The 23794-nt window shown below is 34.6% G+C and overlaps 1 protein-coding gene across 1 annotated transcript in view; it reads left to right on the top strand.

The window, feature by feature from the left end:
* MCHR2 (melanin-concentrating hormone receptor 2) overlaps positions 1–14124 on the top strand; it is a 73866-nt gene extending 59742 nt beyond the window's left edge. Inside the window, exons 5-6 of the mRNA XM_012002614.1 lie at positions 6756–6875; positions 13641–14124. Of these exons, the coding sequence (XP_011858004.1) occupies positions 6756–6875; positions 13641–13956 (436 nt within the window). The 3' untranslated portion in view covers positions 13957–14124. The remainder of the gene's footprint in view (positions 1–6755; positions 6876–13640) is intronic.
* Positions 14125–23794: the final 9670 nt, after the last annotated feature.

The following is a 23794-nucleotide window of genomic DNA, read 5'->3' as shown; positions in this document are numbered from 1 at the left end:
CCGACTGTAATAGAATCAGATTTCCACATCCATGACACCCTTCTCCCCCATTCTGCTTGACACCAAACACATGAAAAATTTCCCCCCAACTCAGTTTCTACACTGAAGAAAACACGATCAAGGTAGACAACCAGCTTTCCCACCACCTTGGGTTCCCTGACAAAATACTTGTCTCTGCCTTAACCTATGGAAAGTATCACAAGTGCTGGAAGGGAGAAATATCCCTGAGAACAGGCAGAGACAAAGTAGGGAGGTGGGACAGTTACTCTGTAGCTCAGCCAAAGGAGACACTAAATCAGAGTGGCTATTCAATACCACTACACTGCAGGAGGTACATTCAGCAGGTCCCCTGGACAAACCCCTAGCCAGGCTTCCCACACATCTGGGATATCTCCTTTGGGAGCTCCCCCATTCAGGACAGCCAGTGACTGATGGGTTACTAGAGCGAAAGCAAATCTGGGCTTAAGGCGCAACCTAGAGCCAAAAGGAGACAACAATCTAGCGATAAAGACTCTCTAAGAAAATATATGCAATAAAAACCAAAACAAGTCAGACAGAGAAGACTGGAATAAATAGCAAATCCTCAATGCAAAGACATAGTTGTACATCCACAAGAAGCAACAGCAAACAGCAAACCATGATCTCTCCAAATAGACAAAGCAGGGAACCAGTAACTGACCCTAATGAGACAGCAGTAGGTGAGCTCTCTGGCCGATAATTCAAAATAGTAGTTTTTAGGAAACTCAGTGATCTCCAAGATAACACAGTAAAGCAATTCAGAAATATATCAGAGAAATTTAACAAAGAGATGAAAATAATTTAAAAATTAAAAAAGAAATCTTGGAATTGAGAAATACGTTTGCTGAACTGAAAAAGTTACTAAAAATTCTCAACAGCAGAATGGGTCAAACAAAGGAAAGAATTAGTGAGCTCAAAGACAGGTTATTTGAAAATACACAATCAGAAAAAAAAAAAGGAATGAAAAGAAATGAAGACTGTATACAAGATATAGAAAAAATTATTTCAAAAGACAAAATCTAAGACTTATCAGTGTTCAAGAGGGAGTTGAGCAAGAGCAAGAAGTAGAAAGCTTATTCAAAGAAATAATAACAGAAAATTTCCCCAAAATTGAGAAAGATGTAAATATCCAGATATGGGAAGATCAGAGAACATCAAACAAAATCAACCCAAATAAGACTCCACCCCAAGGCAGATAATAAACTTTCAAAAGTCAAAGACAAAGATAGAACTCTAAAATCAGTAAAAGAAAAGAAGCAAATAACGTGTAAAGGAGCTCTAATTCATCTGGATATGGACTTCTTACTAGAAACCATATAGGCCAAGAGGGAGTAAAATGACATTTTCAAACTGCTAAAGAAAAAAAACTAAAACAAAAACAAAAAAACCTGCCATCCAAGATATTGCATCTATCCTTTGACTGTGAAGAAGACATAAAGTGTTTCCCAGACAGGCAGAAGCTGAAGGAATTTACCACCGTCAGATCTGTCTTACAAGAAATGCTAAAGGGAGTTCTTCTGTTGGAAGGAAAAAAAAAACACTAATGTGCAAAAAGAAAACATTTGAAGGTATGAAACCCCTGGATAAAATTAAATACATTAACAAGCCCAGAATGCTCTAATACTGTAATTTTGGTACATAATCCCCTCATAATTATAGCATGAAGCCCAAAGACAAATCTATCAAAAATGGTAACAGCTGTAGCAACCTGTTAAGAGACAGATAATATGAAAATATGTAAATTGAGACAACTAAAAGTTAAAATGTAGGGGAATGGAGTTAAAGTGTAGTTTTTTCCACTTGTTTCTTTGTTTCTATTATTTTCTTTGATGTAAGATAAATAATCATCTCTTTGGAATAACTTGTAATATATATGTTTTTCGTCAACATCATTGTAACCACATTGCAAAAATCCATAACAGATTTTAAAAATAAAAAGTAATGAACTAAGACATTCCACCGAAGAAAATCACTTTTCCACAAAGGAAGATGGTAAGAAAAGAAGAAAGGAAGAGAAAAGTTGCAGAACCAGAAAACAAGCAACAAGATGGCAGTAGTAAGTCTTTACTTATCAATAATAATACTGAATGTAAATAGTCTCAATTTTCCAATTAAAATGCAGTGAGTGGCTTGATAAAGAAACAAGACTCAACTCTATGCAGCCTGCAAGAAACCCACTTCACCTCTAAAGACACACATAGCCTGAGAGTGAAGGGATGGGAAAAGGCATTCCATACAACTGGAGATCAAAAATAGCAAGAGTAGCTATATTTAGATAAAATACACTACAAATCAATGACTGTAAAAGAAGACAAAGAAGGTCACTATATAATGATAAAGGGGTCAATTCAGCAAAAGGATATAACAATTTTAAGTATCTCTGCACCCAACATTGGGGCTCCCAAATATATAGAGCAAACACTAATAGATCTGAAGGGAGAGAGGGGCTGCAATGCAATAATAGTAAGAAACTTTAACACACCATTCTCTGTAATTGACAGATCATCCAGACAGAAAATCAACAAAGAAACGGCAGAATTAAACTACACGCTAGACCTAATAGGCCTGACATTTACAGAACATTTCACCCAACTGTTGCAGAATGCAAATTCTTTTCAACAGCATATAGAACATTCCCCAGAATAATCCTATCAGGCCACAAGACACACCTGATCAAATTTTAAAAAGTAGAAGTTATAGCAAGTGTCTTTGACCACAGTGAACTAAAACTAGAACTCAATAACAAGAGAAACCTTGGAAACTACATAAATATATGTAAATTAAACAACATGCTCCTGAATTATCAGTCAATGAAGATATCAAGAAGGAAATTTAAACATTTTTGAAACAAATGAAAGTTGAACTACAGCATACCAAAATCTATGGGATATAGCAGAAGCAATACTAACAAGGAATTTTATAGCAATTAATGCCGATATCAAAAAAGTAGAAAGACTTTAAAAATAAACAACCCACGAACGTACCTCAAAGAATTAGAAAGGCAAGTACAAACCAAACCCAAAATTAGTAGCAGGAAAGAGGTAATGAAGATTAGAGCAGAAATAAATAAAATTAGACTTAAAAAACTACAGATGATCAACAAAATGAAAAGTTGGCTTTTCAAAAAGATATGCAAAACCAGCAAACCTTCAGCTAGACTGAGAAAAACAGAGAGAAGATCCAAATAAACAAAATCAGAAACAAAAATGGAAACATAACAACTGAAACCTCAGAAATACAAAGAGTCATTAGAAACTGTAATGCATCACTAAATGCCAACAAACTGGGAAATATAGAGGAAATAAATAAATTCCTGGACACATACAGCCTGCCAAGATTGAACTATGAAGAAATAAACAACCTCAACAAACCAACAGCAAATAAGGAGACTGACGCTGAAAAAGAGTCTTTCACCAAGGAAAAGTCCAGGACCTGATGGCTTCACTGCTGAATTCTACCAAACATTTACATAATTAATATCAATTCTCTTCAAAATTCAAAAAAAAAAATGAAGAGGAAGGAATACTTCCAAACTCATTCTACAAAGCCAGCATTACTCTGATACCAAAACCAACCAGAGACACACACAAAAAGAAAACTACAGACCAATATTACTGATGAACATAGAGGCAAAAATCCTCAATAAAATATTAGCAAACAGAATACAACAACACTTTAAAAAGATCATATATCATGAGCAAGTAGGACTCATCCAAGGAATGTGAGGATGGTTCAACATATGCAAATCAATAAAGTTGATACATCACATTTACAGCACCAAGAACAAAAACCATATGACTATTTCAATAAATGCCAAAAGATCATTCAATAAAATTCAGCATCCCTTTCTGATAAAACCCTCATCAAACTGGTTATAAAAGGAATATACCTCAAAATAACAAAAGGCATACATGACATACCTACAGCTAATTTTGCACTGAATGGGGAAGAATTGAAGGCCTTTTCTCTAAGATCTGGAACAAGACAAGGATACCCACCTTCACCACTTTTATTCAACATAATATCAGAAATCCTAGCCAGAGCAATTAGGCAAGAGAAAGAAATGAAGGGCATTCAAATTGGAAAGGAAAAAGTCAAATAGCCTTGTTCACAGATGGCATGATATTATGTTTAGAAAAACCTAAAGACTCCACCAAAAAACTATTAGAGCTGATAAATGAATTCAGTAAAGTTGCAGGATACAAAATGAATGTATAAAAATCAATAGCATTTATATATGCAGTAATGAACAATCTGACAAAGAAATCAAAAATGCAATTGCCTTCAAAATAGCTACCAAGAATATAAAATACCTAGTATTCAATTCAACAAAAGAAGTAATATATCTATACAAGGAAAGCTATAAAACCCTGATTAAAAAAAAATACACACATACCTAGATACCTGGTGAAAGAAATAGGATGCAAAAAAAGGATATTCCATGCTCATTAATTGGAAAAATTAATATTGTTAAAATGACACTACTAGCCAAAGCAATGTACGGGATTCAATGCAATCTCTCTCAAAATACCAATAACAGTTTTCACAGAAACAGAAAAAAAATTCTAAAATTTATGTGGAACCACAAAAGACCCTGAATAGCTAAAGCAATCCTGAGGTAAAAGAACAAAGCTAGAGGCATCATGCTACCTGACTTCAAAATTTACTAGAAAGCTATAGTAACTAAAGCAGCCTAGTACTGGCATAAAAAGACACATTGACCAATGGAACAGAGTGGAGTACCCAGATACAAATCCACACATTTATAGCCAACTCATCTTCAACAAAAGAGCCAAGCATATACAATGGAGAAAGGACAGTCTCTTCAATAAATGGTGCTGGGAAAACTGGAACACTATATGCAGAAGAATGAAAATAGACCCCTACCTCTCACCATACACAAAAATCAAATCAAAATGAATTAAATACTTAAATCTAAGACTTGAACCTATGAAAACTATAAGAAGAAAACATAGGAAATGCTCCAGGACATTGGTCTGGGCAAAGACTTTTTGTGTAAGACCTCAAAAGCACAGGTAACCTAAGCAAAAGTGGGCAAATAGGATTACCTCAAACTAAAAAGCTTCTGCACAGCAAAGAAAACAACAAAGTGAAGAGACAACCCATAGAATGGAAGAAAATATTTGCAAACCATGCATCTGACAAGCGATTAATAGCCAGAATATATAAGGAGCTCAAACAACTCAATAGCAAAAAACCCCAAATAATCCAATGTAAAAAATGGGCACAAATCCAAACAGATATTTCTCAAAATAAGACATACAAATGGCCAATGGGTAAACAAAAAGTGCTATCACTAATCATCAGAGAAATGCAAATCAAAACCACAAGGAGGTATCATCTCACCCCAATTAAAGTGGCTTTTACCAAAAAGGCAGGCAATAATGGATGCTGACAAGGATGTGAACAAAGGGGAACATTCGTACATTGTTGATGGGAATATATATTATTAGAGCCACTATAAAGGCTCCTTGAAAAACTAAAAGTAGAACTACCATATGATCCAACAATTCCAGTTCTGGGTTTATATCCAAAAGAAACTATATTAATATATCAAAGATATATCTGTACTACCATGTTTATTGCTGTACTGTTCATAATAACCAAAATATATAATTAATCTAAATGCCTATCAATAGGTGAATGGATAAAGAAAATGTGGTATATATACACAATAGAATAGCATTCATCCATAAAAAACAATGAAATCCTGTCATTTTTAGCAGCATGAATAGAACTGAAGGCTATTATGTTAAGTGAAACGAGCCAAGTACAGAAAGACAAATATCACATGTTCTCACTTATATGTGGGAGCTAAAAAAGTGAATCTCATAAAGATAGTAGATCGGTGGTTACCCCAGGAAAGGTAGAGGAAGTGGGTAAGGAAGAGAAGTTGATTAAGTGGATACAAAGATACACTTTACTAGAAGAATTAAGACCTAGTGTTTGATGAATCAGTAGGATGACTATAGTTTAAAATATCCTATTGTACATTTCAAAATAGCTAGAAGAGAATAATTTTAATGTTTCTAGCATTTTTAAAAAGTCAAATAGTTAAGATGATAGATAAATCCCGAGTACTCTGATTTGATTTTTACAAATTATATGAATGTATTAAACTATCACATATACCCTGAAACGATGTACATCTATTATGCATCAGCGAAAATTGTTTAAAAGAAACATAGATAAGATTGTTTATTCATTACTTCTCCCACCAGCATTGGCTATCCTGGGTTCAAATTTTACCTCTTTCAGTTACTGCTTGGGTAGTCTTGGGCAAGCCACTTAACCCCTCTGTGCCTCAGTTTCTTCTTCTACAATGTAAGGGCACTAATGGCATCATACTCATGGGGTTTCACAGATTCAGTGGGTAAAGATATAAAAAATGCTTAGAACAGTGCCTACTATATAATAAACGTTACGTACTGTTGCCTGTCATTGTTAAACACTGAAGATTGGTGATAGGTAGCCTCACCTATACTGCACTCAGTACAGTTGGGTTTGGCTAGAGAAAAGACAAGCATTGTTATTGGTGAACAATGAAGATCAGGGCTTCTCTACAATAAAGCAACCAAAGATCCACAAGGACTTTTATCCTGGACCCTGAAAAATGAAAGAATCATGCCTCGGAAACTGCAAAAGCCAATTCCTAATCCAATTAATGTAATGGTGTTGTTCTCTCTCTTCTCTCTCCCCTCTCTCTCATTTTACAGGTATACACTTTATTTGACAATAACAACTTTCTTTTTCCCTCTACCCTTGATTTTGGTGTGCTATATTTTAATTTTATGCTATACTTGGGAGATGTATCAACAGAATAAGGATGCCAGATGGTAAGTGTTTGCCATATTTTGCTTTATTTGTTAAAAGAACAGTTTAGATAGTCTAAGACATCTACAATAGAAACTTAGGCAACAGTGACTTGAAACATACCACACTTAGACATGTCGACATTGATATATGTCTATAGAAAGAACTTTCGGAAAATAAGACATGTACTAAATGAACTGCTTAAGAATCTCTCAGTGACAAATGTTAAAAATCACTGATGTAATGGTTTCATTAAAATGCATACAGAACTCAAGATTCTATTTAAAGAATAATTTTATTTTTGTTATTTACAGTTATTTAACTGTTTTCATTGCACATTTTGCAGAGTTGCATGCATATGTAAATATCTTAAATGTTATGTGCAACCTTTTAATTTTTGTGTTTCAATTTTTTTTAATTTAGAGGAGAAAAGTCTCATTAATATTTGAATTTTAAAAGATGGGTTTTATTAATATTAAAAGATTATTTAGGAGCAAATAAAACCAAAGACTTAACCTAAAGTCAATAAACTTGAGAAGGACCTGTGAAGATACTTGTCTCTAAAACTGCATAAATAAATCTAAATTATTTTCACCTTGCAATTGTGTATTCCACAATCTACTTGTTCAAATAAAGAAGTCGGTAATTATATAACCTGTTGGGTAAAAACACACTTACATTCATTAAACATTATATTGTAAATATATTTTTGTGTTTCTCTTGGAAAGGCAAGTTTGCTGGGTTTCCCTGCACACTACAAATTTACGAATTTTACAAATTTTTTGTTTAAAAAAATGTGAACAATTTAACCACCATTCCTCAAAAATTGTGGCAAACCCTTGAACCAAAGGTTTGTAAGTAGTCTGTTGGCTCACAACTTTTTTTTTTTACCACCTAGTTACTTGGAATTCTTTGAAAGTCTTACACTTGTAAAGTATGGTCCATTTGGGAAGAAAAAGGAAGTAGCCACAGTTACAGAAAAAAACATAGCTTATAAATGTATCCCAGGGAGCTGAGTTGGTGAGAAGGTTAAAGTGAAATCATATGGAATATTAAAGATACCAACAGCTGGAGAGAATGCTTGAGCCTTTTTAAAACAGTTCTCCAAATCAGATCATTTTGCTCCTGACATTTTTCTCAGAAATGCTAAAGAGGATCTTATGAAACAAATCTCATACACGTCAAAATGCAAGAAATTGGAGGAATGATAGGGCCTACTCTGATAAACTGCAGGGGAATCAAATGATTTTTAGCTCCCATGCTTTTAAAATTATTTCCAAGTTTTGTTCATCTGTTACCCTCATGTCCCAGAGAAATTTTCATTAAATGCCTAAATATGACATAACATGATTAAATGTATGAGTTTTAAAATATGTTTTATTTTAAAATAATTTGCATTTCTTAAAAAGTTGATAGTAAAAATATAGTATAGATAATACAGAGATAGTATAGAGGTTTCCCAACTACCCCTCACTCAGTTCCCATAGTTAACATCCTACATTACCTAAGACATTTGTCAAAACAAAGAACATTTCTGTACATTACTGTTAACTAAATTCCATTCTTTATTGGACTTCACTAGTTTTTCCATTAAAGTCCTAAATCTATTCCAGATTCAATCCAGAATAGCACATTGCATTTAGTTATCACGTCTTCCCAGTATCCTCTGATTTGTGAATTTCTCACTCTTTCCTTATTTTTCATGACCTTCGTAGTCTTGAGCACTGGCCGGGTATCCTGTAGAATGTTCCCAATCTGGGTTTGTCTGATATTGTATCATTACTAAACTGTACTTACATGTTTTTATTTTTAAAACTCAACTCTTCTCATCACAGCATATCAGGGGTCACATGATGGCTACATTACATCACTGTTGATTCTAGCCTTGATTACCTGGTTAAGGTGGTGTTTGCTAAGTTTCTCCACCATGAAACTGTTTATCCCTTTCACTATTCTATTCTTTGGAAATGTGTTACTAAACATAGCTTACCTTCAAGGGGGAAGCAGGAAGGTGGGAATTAAGCTCCATCTTCTGAAAGGGGAGTATCTATATAAGAATCCCCATATTATTTGGAATTATTCTGTAAAGAAGGTCTGGCTCTTCTCTCCTCATTTTATTCAATATTATTTGTATTACTATAGACTGATATAGTTATTTCATACATTGAGTCATAATTTAATACTTTGTTATTTATTTGGTCTTTCAAAATGTTCCAACTTTGGACCTTACATGCCAGGAGAGAGTGGCATAACGTATGTAAACACTGAAGGAAAAAAAAGTATACCCTAGAGTAGCATATCCAGCAAAAATACCCTTCAAACATGAAGGAGAAATAAAGACTTTCCCAGATGAACTAAAGCTGAGGAACTTCATGAACACGAGACCTATTTTACAATAAATTCTAAAGGGAGTACTCCAATCAGAAAGAAAAGGACATTAATGAGCAATAAGTAATCACTTGAAGGTACAAAACTCACTGGTAATAGTAAGTACCAAGAAAAACATAGAATATTAAAACAATGTAACTGTGATATGTAAACCACTCTTGCCGTAAGTTGAAAGACTAAACAATGAACCAATCAAAAATAATAACTACAACTTTTTAAGACATAGATAATACAATAAGATATAAATTTAAACAATAAAAAGTTAAAAATTGGGGGGACAAAGTTAAGGTGTAGAGTTTTTACTAGTTTTCTTTTTGCTTTTTTATGCAGTGTTAAGTTGTTATCAGGTTAAAATAATGGCTTATATGATAGTGTTTGTAAGACTTATGGCAATCTCAACTCAGAAAACATACAGTGGATAAACAAAAAATAAAAAGCAAGAAACTAAATCGTATTACCGAGAAAATCGTCTTCACTAAAGGAAGACAGGAAGGAAAGAAAAAAGGAAGAGAACACCACAAAACAACCAGAAAACAAATTTTAAAATGGCAGGAGTAAGTCCTTACTCATCAATAACAACATTGAATGTAAATGGACTAAACTCTTTAATCAAAAGACAAAGACTGGCTGACTGAGTGAAAAAACAAGACCTGTTGATCTATTGCCTTCAAGAAACACACTTCAACTATAAAGACAGACATAGACTGAAAAAAAAGGAATGGAAAAAGATATACCATACCAATGGAAACCAAAAAAAGCAGGAGTAGTCTTATCAGACAAAATAGATTTCAATCCAAAAACTTTAACAAGAGACAAGATCACCATATAATGATAAAAAGGGGTCAATTTAGCAAGAGGATATAATAATTTAAAATATATATGCACCCAACACTGGAGCATCTGGATATATAAAGCGAATATTATTAGAATTAAAGAGAGAGATAGGCCCCAATATAATAGTAGCTGGAGACTTCAATAACCTACTTTCAGCATTGAACAAATCTTCCAGCCAGAAAATCGGCAAACATTGGACTTAATGTGCACTGTAGACCAAATGGATCTAATATATATTTACAGAACATTTCATCCAATGACAGCAGAATATACATTGTTTTCCTTAGCACGTGGATCATTCTCAAGGATAAAACATATGTTAGGTCACAAAACAAGTCTTTAAAAATTCAAATAATTGAAATAATACCAGACATCTTCTCTGACCACAATGGAATAAAACTGTAAATCAATAACAAGAGGAATTTTGGAAACTCTACAAACATATGGAAATTATAAAATATGCTCCTGAATCACCAGTGGGTAAATGAAGAAATTAAGACAGTTGAAAAATTTCTTGAAACAAATGATAATGGAAACACAACATACCAAAACCTATGGGATACAGCAAAGCAGTACTAAATGGGAATTTTATAGCTCTAAGTGCCTACATCAAAAAAGATGAAAAATGTCAAACAGTCTAATAATGTACCTTAAAGAACTAGAAAAGGAAGAGCAAACCAAACCCAAAATTGGTAGAAGGAAAGAAACAAAAAGATCACAGCAAAAATGAATGAAATGAAAATGAAGAAAACAATACAAGAGATCAATGAAACGAAAATCTGGTTTTTTTGAAAGTTAAACAAAATTGACAAACCTTATAGTCTGACTAACTGAGAAAAAAGAAAGTCTAAATAAATAAATTCAGAAATGGAAAAGTAGACATTACAACTGATACTGCAGAAATTCAAAGGATAATTAGAGGCTACCATGAGCAACTATATGCCATTAAATTGGAAAATCCAGAAGAAATGGACAAATTCCTATACATATATAACCTACCAAGATTGAACCAGGAAGAAATCCAAAATCTGAACAGATCACTGACAAGTAATGAGATCAAAGCCATAATAAAAAGTCTCCCAAGAAACAAAAACCCAGGACCCAATGGCTTCACTGAATCCTACCAAACATTTAAAGAACTGATACAAATTCTACTCAAATTATCCTGAAATATGGAAGAGCATGGAATAATTCCAAACTCATTCTACAACACCAGTATTACTGTGATACCAAAATCAAACAGACACAACAAAAAAGAAAACTACAGGCAAATCTCTCTGATAAATATTCATGCAAAAATTCACAACGAAATATTAGCAAACCAAATTCAACAGTATATTAGAAATCTCATTCATCATGACCAAGAGGAATTTATCCCAGGGGTGCCAGGATGATTCAACATATGTAAATCAATCAATGTAATACATCATATCAACAGAATGAAGGATAAAAATCATATGATCATTTAAATTCAATATATCAAATTGAAATATCAAATGCTGAAAATGTATGTGATAAAATTCAACATCTCTTTATGATAAAAACCTTCAAAAAACTAGGTATAGAAGGAACATACCTCAACATAATAAAGCCATATATGACAGACCCCCAGCTAGTATCATACTAAATGAGGAAAAAACTGAAAGACTTTCCTCTAAGATTTGGAATATGACAAAGATGCTCACTTTCACCACTGTTATTCAACATAGTACTGAGGTCCTAGCTAAAGCAGTCAGACAAGAGAAAGAAATAAAGGACATCCAAATTGGAAAGGAGTAAACCAAATTATCCTTGTTTACAGATGACATGATTTTATATTTGGAAAACTCTAAAGACTCCACAAAAAAAAAAAAAAAAAAAAAAAAAAAAAAAAGATCAGAACTGATAAACAAATTCAGTAAAGTTTCAGGATACAAAATCAACATACAAAAATCAGTAACATTTCTTTATGCCAATAGTCAACAATCTGAAAAAGAAATAAAAAAGTAATCCCATTTATAATAGCCACAAATAAAATTAGGTACCTAAAAACAAAGAAGTGAAAGATCTCTGTAATGAAAACTATAAAACATTGGTGAAGGAAATTGAAGAGGACACCAAAAAATGGAAAGATATTCCACATTCAGTGTTTGGAAAATCAGTACTGTTGAAATGTTCATACTACCCAAAGCAATCTACAGATTCAAAGCAATCTCTATCAAAATACCAATGATGTTCTTCACAGAAATAGAAAAAACAATCTTAAAATTTATATGAAACCACAAAAGACCCAGAATAGCCAAATATATCCTAAACAAAAAGAATAAAACTAGAGGAATCACACTACCTTACTTCGAATAATACTACAAAGCTATGGCAAGCAAAACAGCCTGGTACTGACATAAAAACAGAGACGTAGACCAGTGAAACAGAATAGAAAACCCAGAAACAAATTCACACAGCTACGATGAACTCATTTTTAACAAAGGTTCCAAGAATATACACTGGGAAAAAGACAGCCTCTTCAATAAAGGTTGTTGGTAAAATTGGATATCCATATGCAGAAGAATGAAACTAGAGCCCTATTTCTCATTATACACAAAAATCAAAATGGATTAAAGACTTAAATCTAAGACCTCAAACTACGAAACCACTATCAGAAAATATTGGAGAAAATCTCCAGGACATTGGTCTGGGCAAAAATTTTTTACTCCACAGGCACAGGCAACCAAAGCAAAAATGGACAAATGGGATCACATCAAGTTGAAAAGCTTGGCTATATAAATTACCAAGATTTAGAATCAACCTAAGTGTCCATCAACAGATCAATAGATAAAGATAATGTGGTATGTATACACAATGGAGTGCTATTCAGCCATAAAAAAGAAAGAGATACTGTCATTTGCAAGAACATGGATGGAACTGAAAGTCATTATGTTAAGTGAAATAAACCAGGCACAGAAAGACAAGCATCACATGTTCTCACACATTTGTGAGATCTAAAAATAAAAACAATTGTACTCATGTACATAGAGCATAGAAAGATGGTTACCAGAGGCTTGAAAGGATAGTAGGGGCCTGAAGGTGGGGTGAGGAAGGTTAATGGGTATTTTAAAATCGTTCAAAAGAATGAATAAGGCCTAGCATTTAATAGCACAACAAGGTGACTATAGTCAATAATAATTACACATTTAAAAATAACTAAAACAGTGTAATTGGATTGTTTGTAATACAAAGTATAAATGCTTGAAGGGATGGATACCCGATTCTCCATGATGTGATTATTACACATTGCATGCCTGTATCAAAATATCTGATTTACCCCATAAATATATACACCTACTATGTACCCACAAAAAAATTTTAAAAAAAATAACAACAAAAAATTCTTCCAACTTTGGAAACTTTGGAAAGTTTTCAACAATAATAAAAAAGAATATATCACAATGCGCTAAGTAGGAATATAATAATGAGGTTCATATTTCACTGCAAAGCCATTATGAACTGTCCAAAAGATTCTAGGAACACATTGCCCCATGATTTCTATGGTTGTTTATACCCTGTCTATCTGAATGTTTCCTTTGCAGTTGCAATCCCAGCGTACCAAAACAGAGAGTGATGAAGTTGACAAAGATGGTGCTGGTGCTAGTGGCAGTCTTTATCCTAAGTGCTGCCCCTTATCATGTGATACAACTGGTGAACTTACAGATGGAACAGCCCACACTGGCCTTCTATGTGGGTTATTACCTCTCCATCTGTCTCAGCTATGCCAGCAGCAGCATTAACCCTTTTCTCTACATCCTGCTGAGTGGAAATTTCCAGAAACGTCTGCCTCAAATCCAAAGGAGAGTGACTGACAAGGAAATCAAAAATATGGGAAACACTCTGAAATCACACTTTTAGGAAAGTACATGGATCACCATGAGTCTAGACATGATTATCTTACTGGTATTATTAGAAAGGGCAGGTGTACCGATATGTTTATGCCCATTTTTCTTGTGTACTTGTGACTCTTAGCAGCATGGAACAGAAGTGTAACCATGCAAATGCAATGAGTTTAATATGCTAACTTTAGCAAGCTGTAAAATGTTAATCTATATTGTGGGTAGGGAATGGGATAGTCTAAGATACCCAAGCTTCATGATGGCGTATATTATTCCAGCATGTTATAAACTAGTCACTAATGCAAATGGCCATCCATGACCATTGACTCAAAACTCACCAAGGAATCTGACCTTGCCCTCCACACTGTGGCCTCACTGTAACAGTTTCCTCAAGGTTCCTAGGAGGGTATCACTTCACAGTGAAGTCTGAAATTTGGCTATTTTTTATCTACAAATATGTTGGTTTTATATGGTCCAATCTAATACCTTCAACAACTAAGCCCTACCTTTCAGAATAACAGTTACCATTTATTGCGCACATGCAATGTGTAAGATTACATGTAACAAACCTGTGAAATAAGTATTATTACCTTTGTTTACTATGGCTCAGGAAGGAGATATGCTAGGCCTAATGCTGCAACAGCTATCTAAGAGCCAGGCTAATAATGTTCAGTTCTGCCTGTTTCTTTTCTACTGCACCATCTTGGCAACCTTTACTTATTATACTGGAGAACTCAGTAACTTGGAGTTTCTTTTGCTTTCTCCTATAGCCCTGCAAGGGGAGAACTAAAGTCTGATAGAAACGAGTTGATGTTTAAGCATCCTTTTGGATTACCTTTGTTCTCACACCTGCAAACTGTAGAAACTGGTATCTGCACTTTAATAATAATTCTTTACTTCTGGACTTTAAGCTTCATTAAGAAACATTCCTGGCCGGGCTCAGTGGCTCATGCCTGTAATCCTAGCACTTCGGGAGGTGGAGGCGGGTGGATCACAAGGTCGGGAGTTCAAGACCAGTCTGGCCAACATAGTGAGATCCTGTATCTACTAAAAATACAAAAAAATTAACCGAGCATGGTGGTGCGTGCCTGTAGTCCCAGCTACTCAGGAGGCTGAGGCAGGAGAATCGCTTGAACCCAGAGGTGGAGGTTACAGTGAGCCAAGATCATGCCACTGCACTCCAGCTTGGGCAACAGAGTGAGACTTCATCTCAAAAAACAAACAAAAAAACCAAGAAACATTCCCTTTAGGTTACAGTATACATGTTTGTTCTAAGGTACAAAAAGTAATTAGCCCTTAAATTTTCATAGGTATTCATTATATCTATATTTTCCTCTTTAGACTTACATATAGTTAGGCAAGCAAACAATGCATTTAATGCCTGGGTTCTACACTAAGACAAATATCGTTATTTTGTTTGTGGATAAAGTCTGTAAACCCACCTTCTTCATCTAAATACATTAAATTTGTTTACTCCATAAACATCGGAAACCAATTTTCAATCAGCCCTTTTTAGAAAAAGACTTAACCATTTTTATATCTGATCTCCATTTTTATATCTAATTGTGTTTGGATAAACTTGTATTTGAATCAACCCAGACGTGATTTTTAACCCTATTTATTTTACTCTAGAATTTTTAGGCACAATTTCAGAACTGGATAGTATCTAAATGCATATCTGGATGAATGGCTCCGTAAACAACATGAGAACTACACACTGAGACAGGTAGCATCTGAAACATTTTATTTCCATAGCTGAGGTCTAGAGACCTACATAAGCAGCTGGATGCTCCTGTAAAACGTCAATGAGAAGCTGTGTCATGGCCACAATTTCAGAGGTCTTCATTCTCACTTTTCTAAGGTGCAACAGCTCAGACTCAGTGAATAATACTGACTTCTGAAGACCCAGCACAATGGGTCAGAAATATCTTATTATGTGACAATTGAAAAGCAATTGTTTACTTTCATTGTCTTTTTTAATACAGAAAAAATTATGATTTTAAAGACTCAGTTTTAAACCACAGACCTTTTTCTAGTAGCATTCCCAATAGTCCTCAAACAATTGGTCAGTGAATTATTTTAAATTTTATTTACTAAGAGTCATAAGGAGCTTTAGTTTAATCAAAGTAGAAAATAAAAAGGGTGACTAATAGATTTATCTTTGTCCCTTTATATAGCCTTTCTATGCATAAGCATATTTATATGCAGATTTACAGAGGTGGCTTGATACAGACTCTTTATGTGTTTTATATGTTTGGCCATGATATGTATACAGGTTTACTTTCAAATGAAGTTAATAGTGATAGTTGGGTATTTGTCACTCAGTCAAATAATAATTGTATCCTTATTCTATTCTTATTCAATTGTAGGTGCCTCATTTAAACTTTGAACATCAATTAATAAAAGTGAATGAGTAAGAATTGCTTGTATATTAATTTACCTCTGGCTTGTAGCTTCTACTTTTAAGATTTTCTATAAGGGATTTTATATTCTCTTAATGGAAATAGTTTCTCCTGAACAAAGACCAAATGTTTCAGAATTAGTAAAATGTATCTTAAATATGGCCAGTAGTTTGAAGGCACTTGTTATCATACCAAATTGTCAGAAACCTAGACTCTTGTATTATGTCCCAGAAATTACTGCTTTTGTGGGTTATAATGTCACAGGCTCATGGAACCTTGAATCTGAAAGATACTTTAGAGACTATCAAGTGTTAAAGGTGAGAAAAATGAGCCACAATTAAACCAAATTATTTTTAACACAGTTCATTGTGTGTCTAGAGACCTACACCTAAAAAGCAGCTACAAACCAGCCCTGAGTCCTTTCTACCAAACCATAGTCCCTGTGGAACACTGATACAGTTGATAATAGCTATAACAAATACTTAAAAGTTTACTGAGTAAATCAAGATTGTATAATTATGCCCTAAAAGTTGTCAAATTTTAAAGAAATACCTGATTCAGAATTTACTTGGATTACTTGTCAGAATGGCAGACATTAATTATCCATTCTCTTCACAGAGCTCTACGGAATCAGCCCAAAGCAAAATAGAGAAATTAACAAGATTTTCTTTACTGCCCCCAATTTTTTGTTGACAGCTCTCTACACCAATAATTTAGTTCATTCTACAAAATGCCTCCTACCTCACCTAGAGTTAGGAACAGCGCTACACTCCGTACAGTTACAATTCCTTTATGACATCACCCTAGCAGGGGTAGCATCAGATTTTTCCATTTGCCATTTTAGCAATTAGTTTAGATGTAGCTATAGTCCACTCAAAAGACTATACTTAATTGGTATCTTGATTTCTTGTGTTTGTAAATTCATCATTTAACACATATTTACAGAATACTCTATCTCCAAGGCACTGTGCTGAGCTCCACTGAGAATAATTTTTTTTAATGCCTAAGACATTACCTCATCTCAAGAACTGAAAATTCAGTGTCTACTATGATTCCTGTAGATCAACTGTACCCACTTAGGTGTCCCAGAGAACAATCTACAGTGGTTTCTTGATTCTAAAATACAATTCATAAAATATACCATTAATTTAATGACTGCTTTGGGGAGTAAAAACACAACATTCACATTAATAGATATACCCTCAGAAACACACATGGAACGCACATCATAGAATTAAGGAAAAAAACTGTGTTGACATTTTCTCCTAAGACTAAATGTACTCATCTCATCAGTTTATGAAAGGATTCTTCATTAAGTGATTTCATTGCTACTAATGTCTGAATTTAAAGACAAAAGTGAATCATATAAAAGGGTCAAAATTGATTAACTATCTCACAAAAAAAGTTTACCTTTTTCATGTAAGAATTGAGAAACTGGGAATAATTTTGAATTAAATGTATTGCAATAGCAGCAAAACCACAAGAACTTGTTACCTTAACAATAGTAAAACTTAACATTGCATTATGAAAATAGAGCTTTGAGCTTCTTGAGGATAAATAGCTACCTCTGGCCCATCACACCATCACTGGAAGTGTAATTCTGGGATGCTACTTCAAGGGTATTCTCTTCTATCAGAAACCTATTTGAAAGTATAAAGTAGCCCTTTAATCAAAAGCAGGGGAAAAAAGCATTTCTAAAACACTGTATGATTTTTACTGAGACTACAGGTGGTTCCTGTAGCTTACTAAATGTGTTGTTCTTCCTAATTTATAAAACTGAATACATTTGCTATTTCTCTGAAAAACATTCAAGGCAAATATACTAGACACTTTTTAATAACAGCTATCTAAAATATCATATGTAAGTCTATTCCCAAGCAATTGACAAAATTATTCCAGGAATAAGAAATAAGGAATGAGTTTCCTCTCCTCAATTTTCAATGTTGTGTTGACTGGGCTTTGGAATTCCTAGTGTCAGTGGACTTGGTTTAAGTTCCACCCTGGTCAATTACTAGATGTAAGACCCTTGCAAAGGACATGAACAGACACTTCTCAAAAGAAGACATTCACGCAAGCCAAACATATGAAAAAAAGTTCAACTGATCATTAAAGAAATGCAAATCAAAACCACAATGAGATACCATCTCATGCCAGTCAGAATGGCAATTATTAAAAAGTCAAGAAACAACAGATGCTAGTGAGGTTGCAGAGAAAAAGGAATACTTTTACACTGTTGGTGGGAATGTAAATTAGTTCAACCATTGTGGAAAACAGTGTGGTGATACCTCAAAGACCTAGAAGCAGAAATACCATTTGACCCAGCAATCCGATTACTGGGTATGTACCCAAAGGAATATAAATCATTCTATGATAAAGATACATGCATGCGTATGTCCATTGCAGCACTGTTCACAATAGCAGAGACATGGAATCAATCCAAATGCCCATCAATGATAGACTGGATAAAGAAAATGTGGTACATATACACCATGGAATACTATGCAGCCATGAAAAATAATGAGATCCCATCCTTTGCAGGGACATGGATGGAGCTAGAAACTGTTATCCTCAGCAAACTAATGCAGGAACAGAAAACGAAACACTGCATGTTCTCACTTATAAGTGGGAGCTCAACAATGTGAACACATGGACACATTGGGAAGAACAAAACATACTGAGGCCTGTCAGCGGGTTGAGGGGAGTGAGGGCATCAGGAAGAATAGCTAATGGATGCTGGGCTTAATACCTAGGTGATGGGTTGATCTGTGCAGCAAACCACCACGGCACACATTTACCTATGTAACAAACCTGCACGTCTTATGCAGAAGAAAATATTTTTTTAAAAATCTGTTGACTAAACTCCTTAATTTATAGATTTGGAAAATGGAGCCCAAAGAGGGTAAAGTAACAACTCAAAATCACTAAACTTTTTGTTGCCAGAACAAGAGCAACATTTTGAAGCTCCTGACTCTTAGGCCTTCCCTAGTTTCCACCATATCTTTCTTTCTCAGGCTGTACTCGGAAAGTAGGGGGCTGTGGATTCCATGCCAAGAAGTTGGTTTATAAATGCAGTGAGATGCCTTGAAACTTTTTGAGGAGGGCAGGATCACAATCAAATCTGTGCTCTTAGAAATAGCTAGCACTAGAGTGTGTGATGAAAAGAATGGGAAGAGCCTGAGGCTGAAAATCATAGTAAGTTATCACAATGGTCCAGGAAATGTCTCAACCAGCACAATGACATTAAAGGTGTGTACATATACCTACCATTTGCTGAGTGCATACAGTGTACCAGGCATTGTGCATAATCTCATATAATCCTCACACAGCCCTCAAAGCTACATACCATATTGTCTACATCTTATACATGAAGAATCCAGGGCTTGGGAAGGTTAAGTAACCGGCCTAAGGTTACTCAGCTAGCAACCCCAGGCTGATGCTCTTATCCACTATGCTTCTCAACCTTCACAGTGGATGCATGTCACTTGGAGATATTGTTAAAATGCAGATTCTGATTTGGTGCAATCTGAGATTATGCATTTTTAACAAGCTCCCAAGTGATGCTGATACTGTTGTTCCATAGAACACACTTTAAGCTGAAAAAAGTTGTGTCCAATAGAAATGCAAGGGAGGAAAGACATAGGAGAAACCTTCAAAAATAAATTTGGTTATGTGGAATGAGGAAGAGAGAAGATGACGAAATGATTTTGAGATTTCTAGCCAATGGGAAAGCTACTGATTAACGTAAGAACCCAGGAGAAGGACCAGCTGCAATCTGTATTCATTAAATGGAGTTTCTGCCCATCTGTTTCTAGATCAATCTTAAAAAGAAAAAGAATGTAACATACTTTTTTGGCAATTATCAACACCAGGCTACCAGTAGAAATTAACAGTGTGTACATATCTACATGCTCATTCAACCATATTGTTTATTAGCAACCCAGTCATACAATAATTTTTCTAGTTTTATAATCTCATTATTAATCCTTTAGAGTTTTGTATCATTCCTTAAAATCAAGATTGATGTTGACATGGAAAAGTATAATACAGACACCAGGGATTAATTATTGCATAAAGAATATGGAGAAGTGGGAGAAGAGAGAAAAACCACAGGTTATAAAGTCAGTAGACCTAGGTTTGCATCCCTAAGTTGCTACTTAGTCCCTGCAAGACCTTGAGCAAGTTCAATAACTACTCTAACTCTCAGTTCCTTATCTGCAAATTGAAGATGATAACATCACCCATTTCAAACTGTTGTTATGAGACATGGATGCTTAAGGTACTTTAAACACTGCTTAGATAGTGCAAATACTCAATACATTTAGTGTCCTTATCATTACCCTCATCATCTTCATTATCATGATTATCAACATCATCACTTAAAAATACTTAATTGAAAAAACAGTCATAGTATTTTGCAATTTCTCCCATTGAGAAGTAGTCTATTTTCAATCTAGACTGCCTTGAAACTTCCTTTTACCAATAGAATATGGCAGTAGTGATACCATGTAAATTCCAAAGCCTAGGTAGGCCTCAAAGGCCTTGAACCTTCTACTTTTGCCCTCTTGAACCTGCTTGAAACATTACATAATGAAGCCCGTCTAGCCTACTGGAGGTTGAGAGGCCACATGAAGGAGAACCAAGGTACCCGAGATGGTAGCCAGCACCAACTGTCAGACATGTGGGTGATACCCTCTGGACCCGCTGACTCTCCAGCATTCACAGCCATGAGAGTGACTCAGATGTAACCAAAAAATGAGTCATCCACCAATCCACAAAACAGTAAGAAATAATAAATTGTTCTTGTTTTGTAAGCCATAAGTTTTGGGGTGATTTGTATTATAGTATAGGTTACCAAAATAGCATCCATGTAAGTAAAAATTAGTAAAATAGTCCCTGTGATTAAAAACATCGTGAACCTCTAAAGCATGCAGTTATTATGAATCTTGATTCATTCACTCATTCATTTATTCCATTTGAATATGCTAGCTGCTCCATAAATATCTATAGCATGAATATAAAATATGTTTCAGATACAGCTTGGCGAAAAAACATTTTCCTGCCCTTACGGAGTTTTTAGTCCAGTTAGCATTAAAAGTGCTAACACACAAGTCTATACATTGTAATAGGTGCCTACAGGAGAGGACAACAAAGAGAAACCCAAGCTGCACTGGGCAGTTTTTCATCAGTACTTAGCAGCTGTGAAACAAATTCACTTCCAGCAATTTTATTCTAAAAGAAATAGCTATAGCATCGAACAGAAAATGCTTGAAGTATGAGGAAGCTGTTGTTCTATTCCTTTTCTATTTAAAAGGGTAGATATAAATAAACTGCCTACAGAGATGGGGAAAACAGATGGATTTGAAAATTCAAACTCACACTGAATGTAATTAACTTGAAAAAGGAGAGAAACCAATGACGTCTGACATCATAAGTGCCCAGGAGACAGGCAAAGGGCTAACTTATTTTTAACACCACAGTAGTCTCAGCAGTAAGGAAAATTCAAACTCGATTACAGTCTCTGAAGAGGTGAAAGAGCAAATGAAGAGAGAAAAAAAAATGTGGCTGTTGGAGAGTAATTAACATTTTGACCCAGTTGCCAGCCTGAGTAGGTATTTGCTGCTTTTTAGCAGAGTTTGGGATTCCCAGATCATTGCAAATGAGAAGGTCTCCTGAAAGCACTGTGAGTACTGTTTACTATTTGATTCTGGAAAAGGTACACCTGAAGAGAAAAATGGACTTACTTAAAGCACTTCTTCAGCAAGAATGGAGGGTTGCCTTCTGCACAGTGGGGTACTGATTATATATCTACAAGGAGCACTCTGTGATAACTGGAACAGAAGAACAACAAGATGATCCTTGGCCTTGAGACAAAGCACACTTAGGGGCTTGATCACAGTCATGCTCCAGGTCAATGGAATTGAGGCTTCAATGTAGTCTGATGTGCAAAGCCTTTCACAGTTGAGCCACGGTGACCATTCACCTCTACTCATCCTGTAGATTGGTCAGTCATACACGTGGGGTATACATTCACAAATCTAGGGGGCTTTTTCCCCTTCACCTAACAAACCTGTACTCATTACACCAAATTTAAATATTATTTCCTTCCATTCCTACCCCCAAAGCAAGCCAAGTTAGCCATCCTCTTGTTAGTACTTACATACTTTGTAACTCCCTCTATTGTAGTATAATCAGTGATATTACTTGCGTAATTATCTTATCCATTACATTGTAAGCTTCTCAAATCCAGAATGCATCTGACTCATCTTAGTATCTGTGGTACCTCAGTATCTGTTACATAATAAGTATTCAGGAAACAGGTAATGAAATAAACAAAGGAATGAATTAATGAGAAAGGAAGACAGACAAAGAATACGCTCAGGAATATTGAGGAGTGTTTGCGTGCAGGCGTTGTGCATATATTTATATTCATATTTATATGCATGTTCATAGTTACACATGGATGTGGAAAGATATCTATCTAGATGTTAACAAATAGAAAGATGTGTCAAATAAACTGAGAAAGCACGTTTATCATTCAGGTACCTTACAAATTTCTTTAAACCTCCTCTTTTTATTTCTTTATTCTAAATGTAGTGATAAAGCACTGACATATCACTTATGTATTAAAATCCTTGCAGACATTTTGCCTTTATTTGAGTTTAGGATTTTCTAAAAGACGACCAATTTGCATTCCTTAAGATTTCATATGAAAAAATATAAATAAATGAGATAAAAAGATTTAATATGGCTTCAAATGCCTTACTGTGAATCTATGAAAAAGGTATTTAATAAATAATACAAGCACTTAACTTAAAGCCTGCACCTCTGTAAACCAATTTCTGAACTTCAAAAATGCCTAGCACATTTTAAGAATGTCTGAAAGTTCAAAGAATAACCTTTTCAAAATTGTAAAATTAGATTAGGTATCAAGTGGAAAATGCTCAGTTCTGTCTTCTTTTTCAATGAATCAAATTCCTGTAAATGTTATCAAGCTAAATAACTACAGATTCTAAAGACAGCTGGTTCTATAATACCAGGTGTCTTCTCTACATGAATACTTTCTATCTTGCTTTCATATAATTATTATAATATAACAGCATCATTTGAAAAACAATTTAAATATATTCTTGTAGTCCAGATGTGGGTTTTAAAGATAACATTTATTTTTTATCTCTGAACTTATAAAACGTATAAGAATATGCTCACTATAGAGAATTTGGAAAACAAGTAATAGAGCCACTGTGGAGAACAGTTTGCAGGTTCCACAAAAACTAAAAATAGAACTACATATGATCCAGCAATCCCACTACTGGGCCACAGCTAAAGAAATCAGTATATCAAAGAGACATCTGCACTCTTACGTTTATTGCAGCACTATGCTTAATAGCCAACATGTGCAATCAACCTACATGTCCAGCAGAAGAAGAATGGATAAAGAAAATGTGGCATATATAC

This window comes from Mandrillus leucophaeus, unplaced genomic scaffold, assembly GCF_000951045.1.
Source record: "Mandrillus leucophaeus isolate KB7577 unplaced genomic scaffold, Mleu.le_1.0 Scaffold690, whole genome shotgun sequence".
In the NCBI taxonomy this organism is placed as follows: Eukaryota; Metazoa; Chordata; class Mammalia; order Primates; family Cercopithecidae; genus Mandrillus; species Mandrillus leucophaeus.
This window is presented reverse-complemented; position numbering and strand designations above follow the sequence as displayed.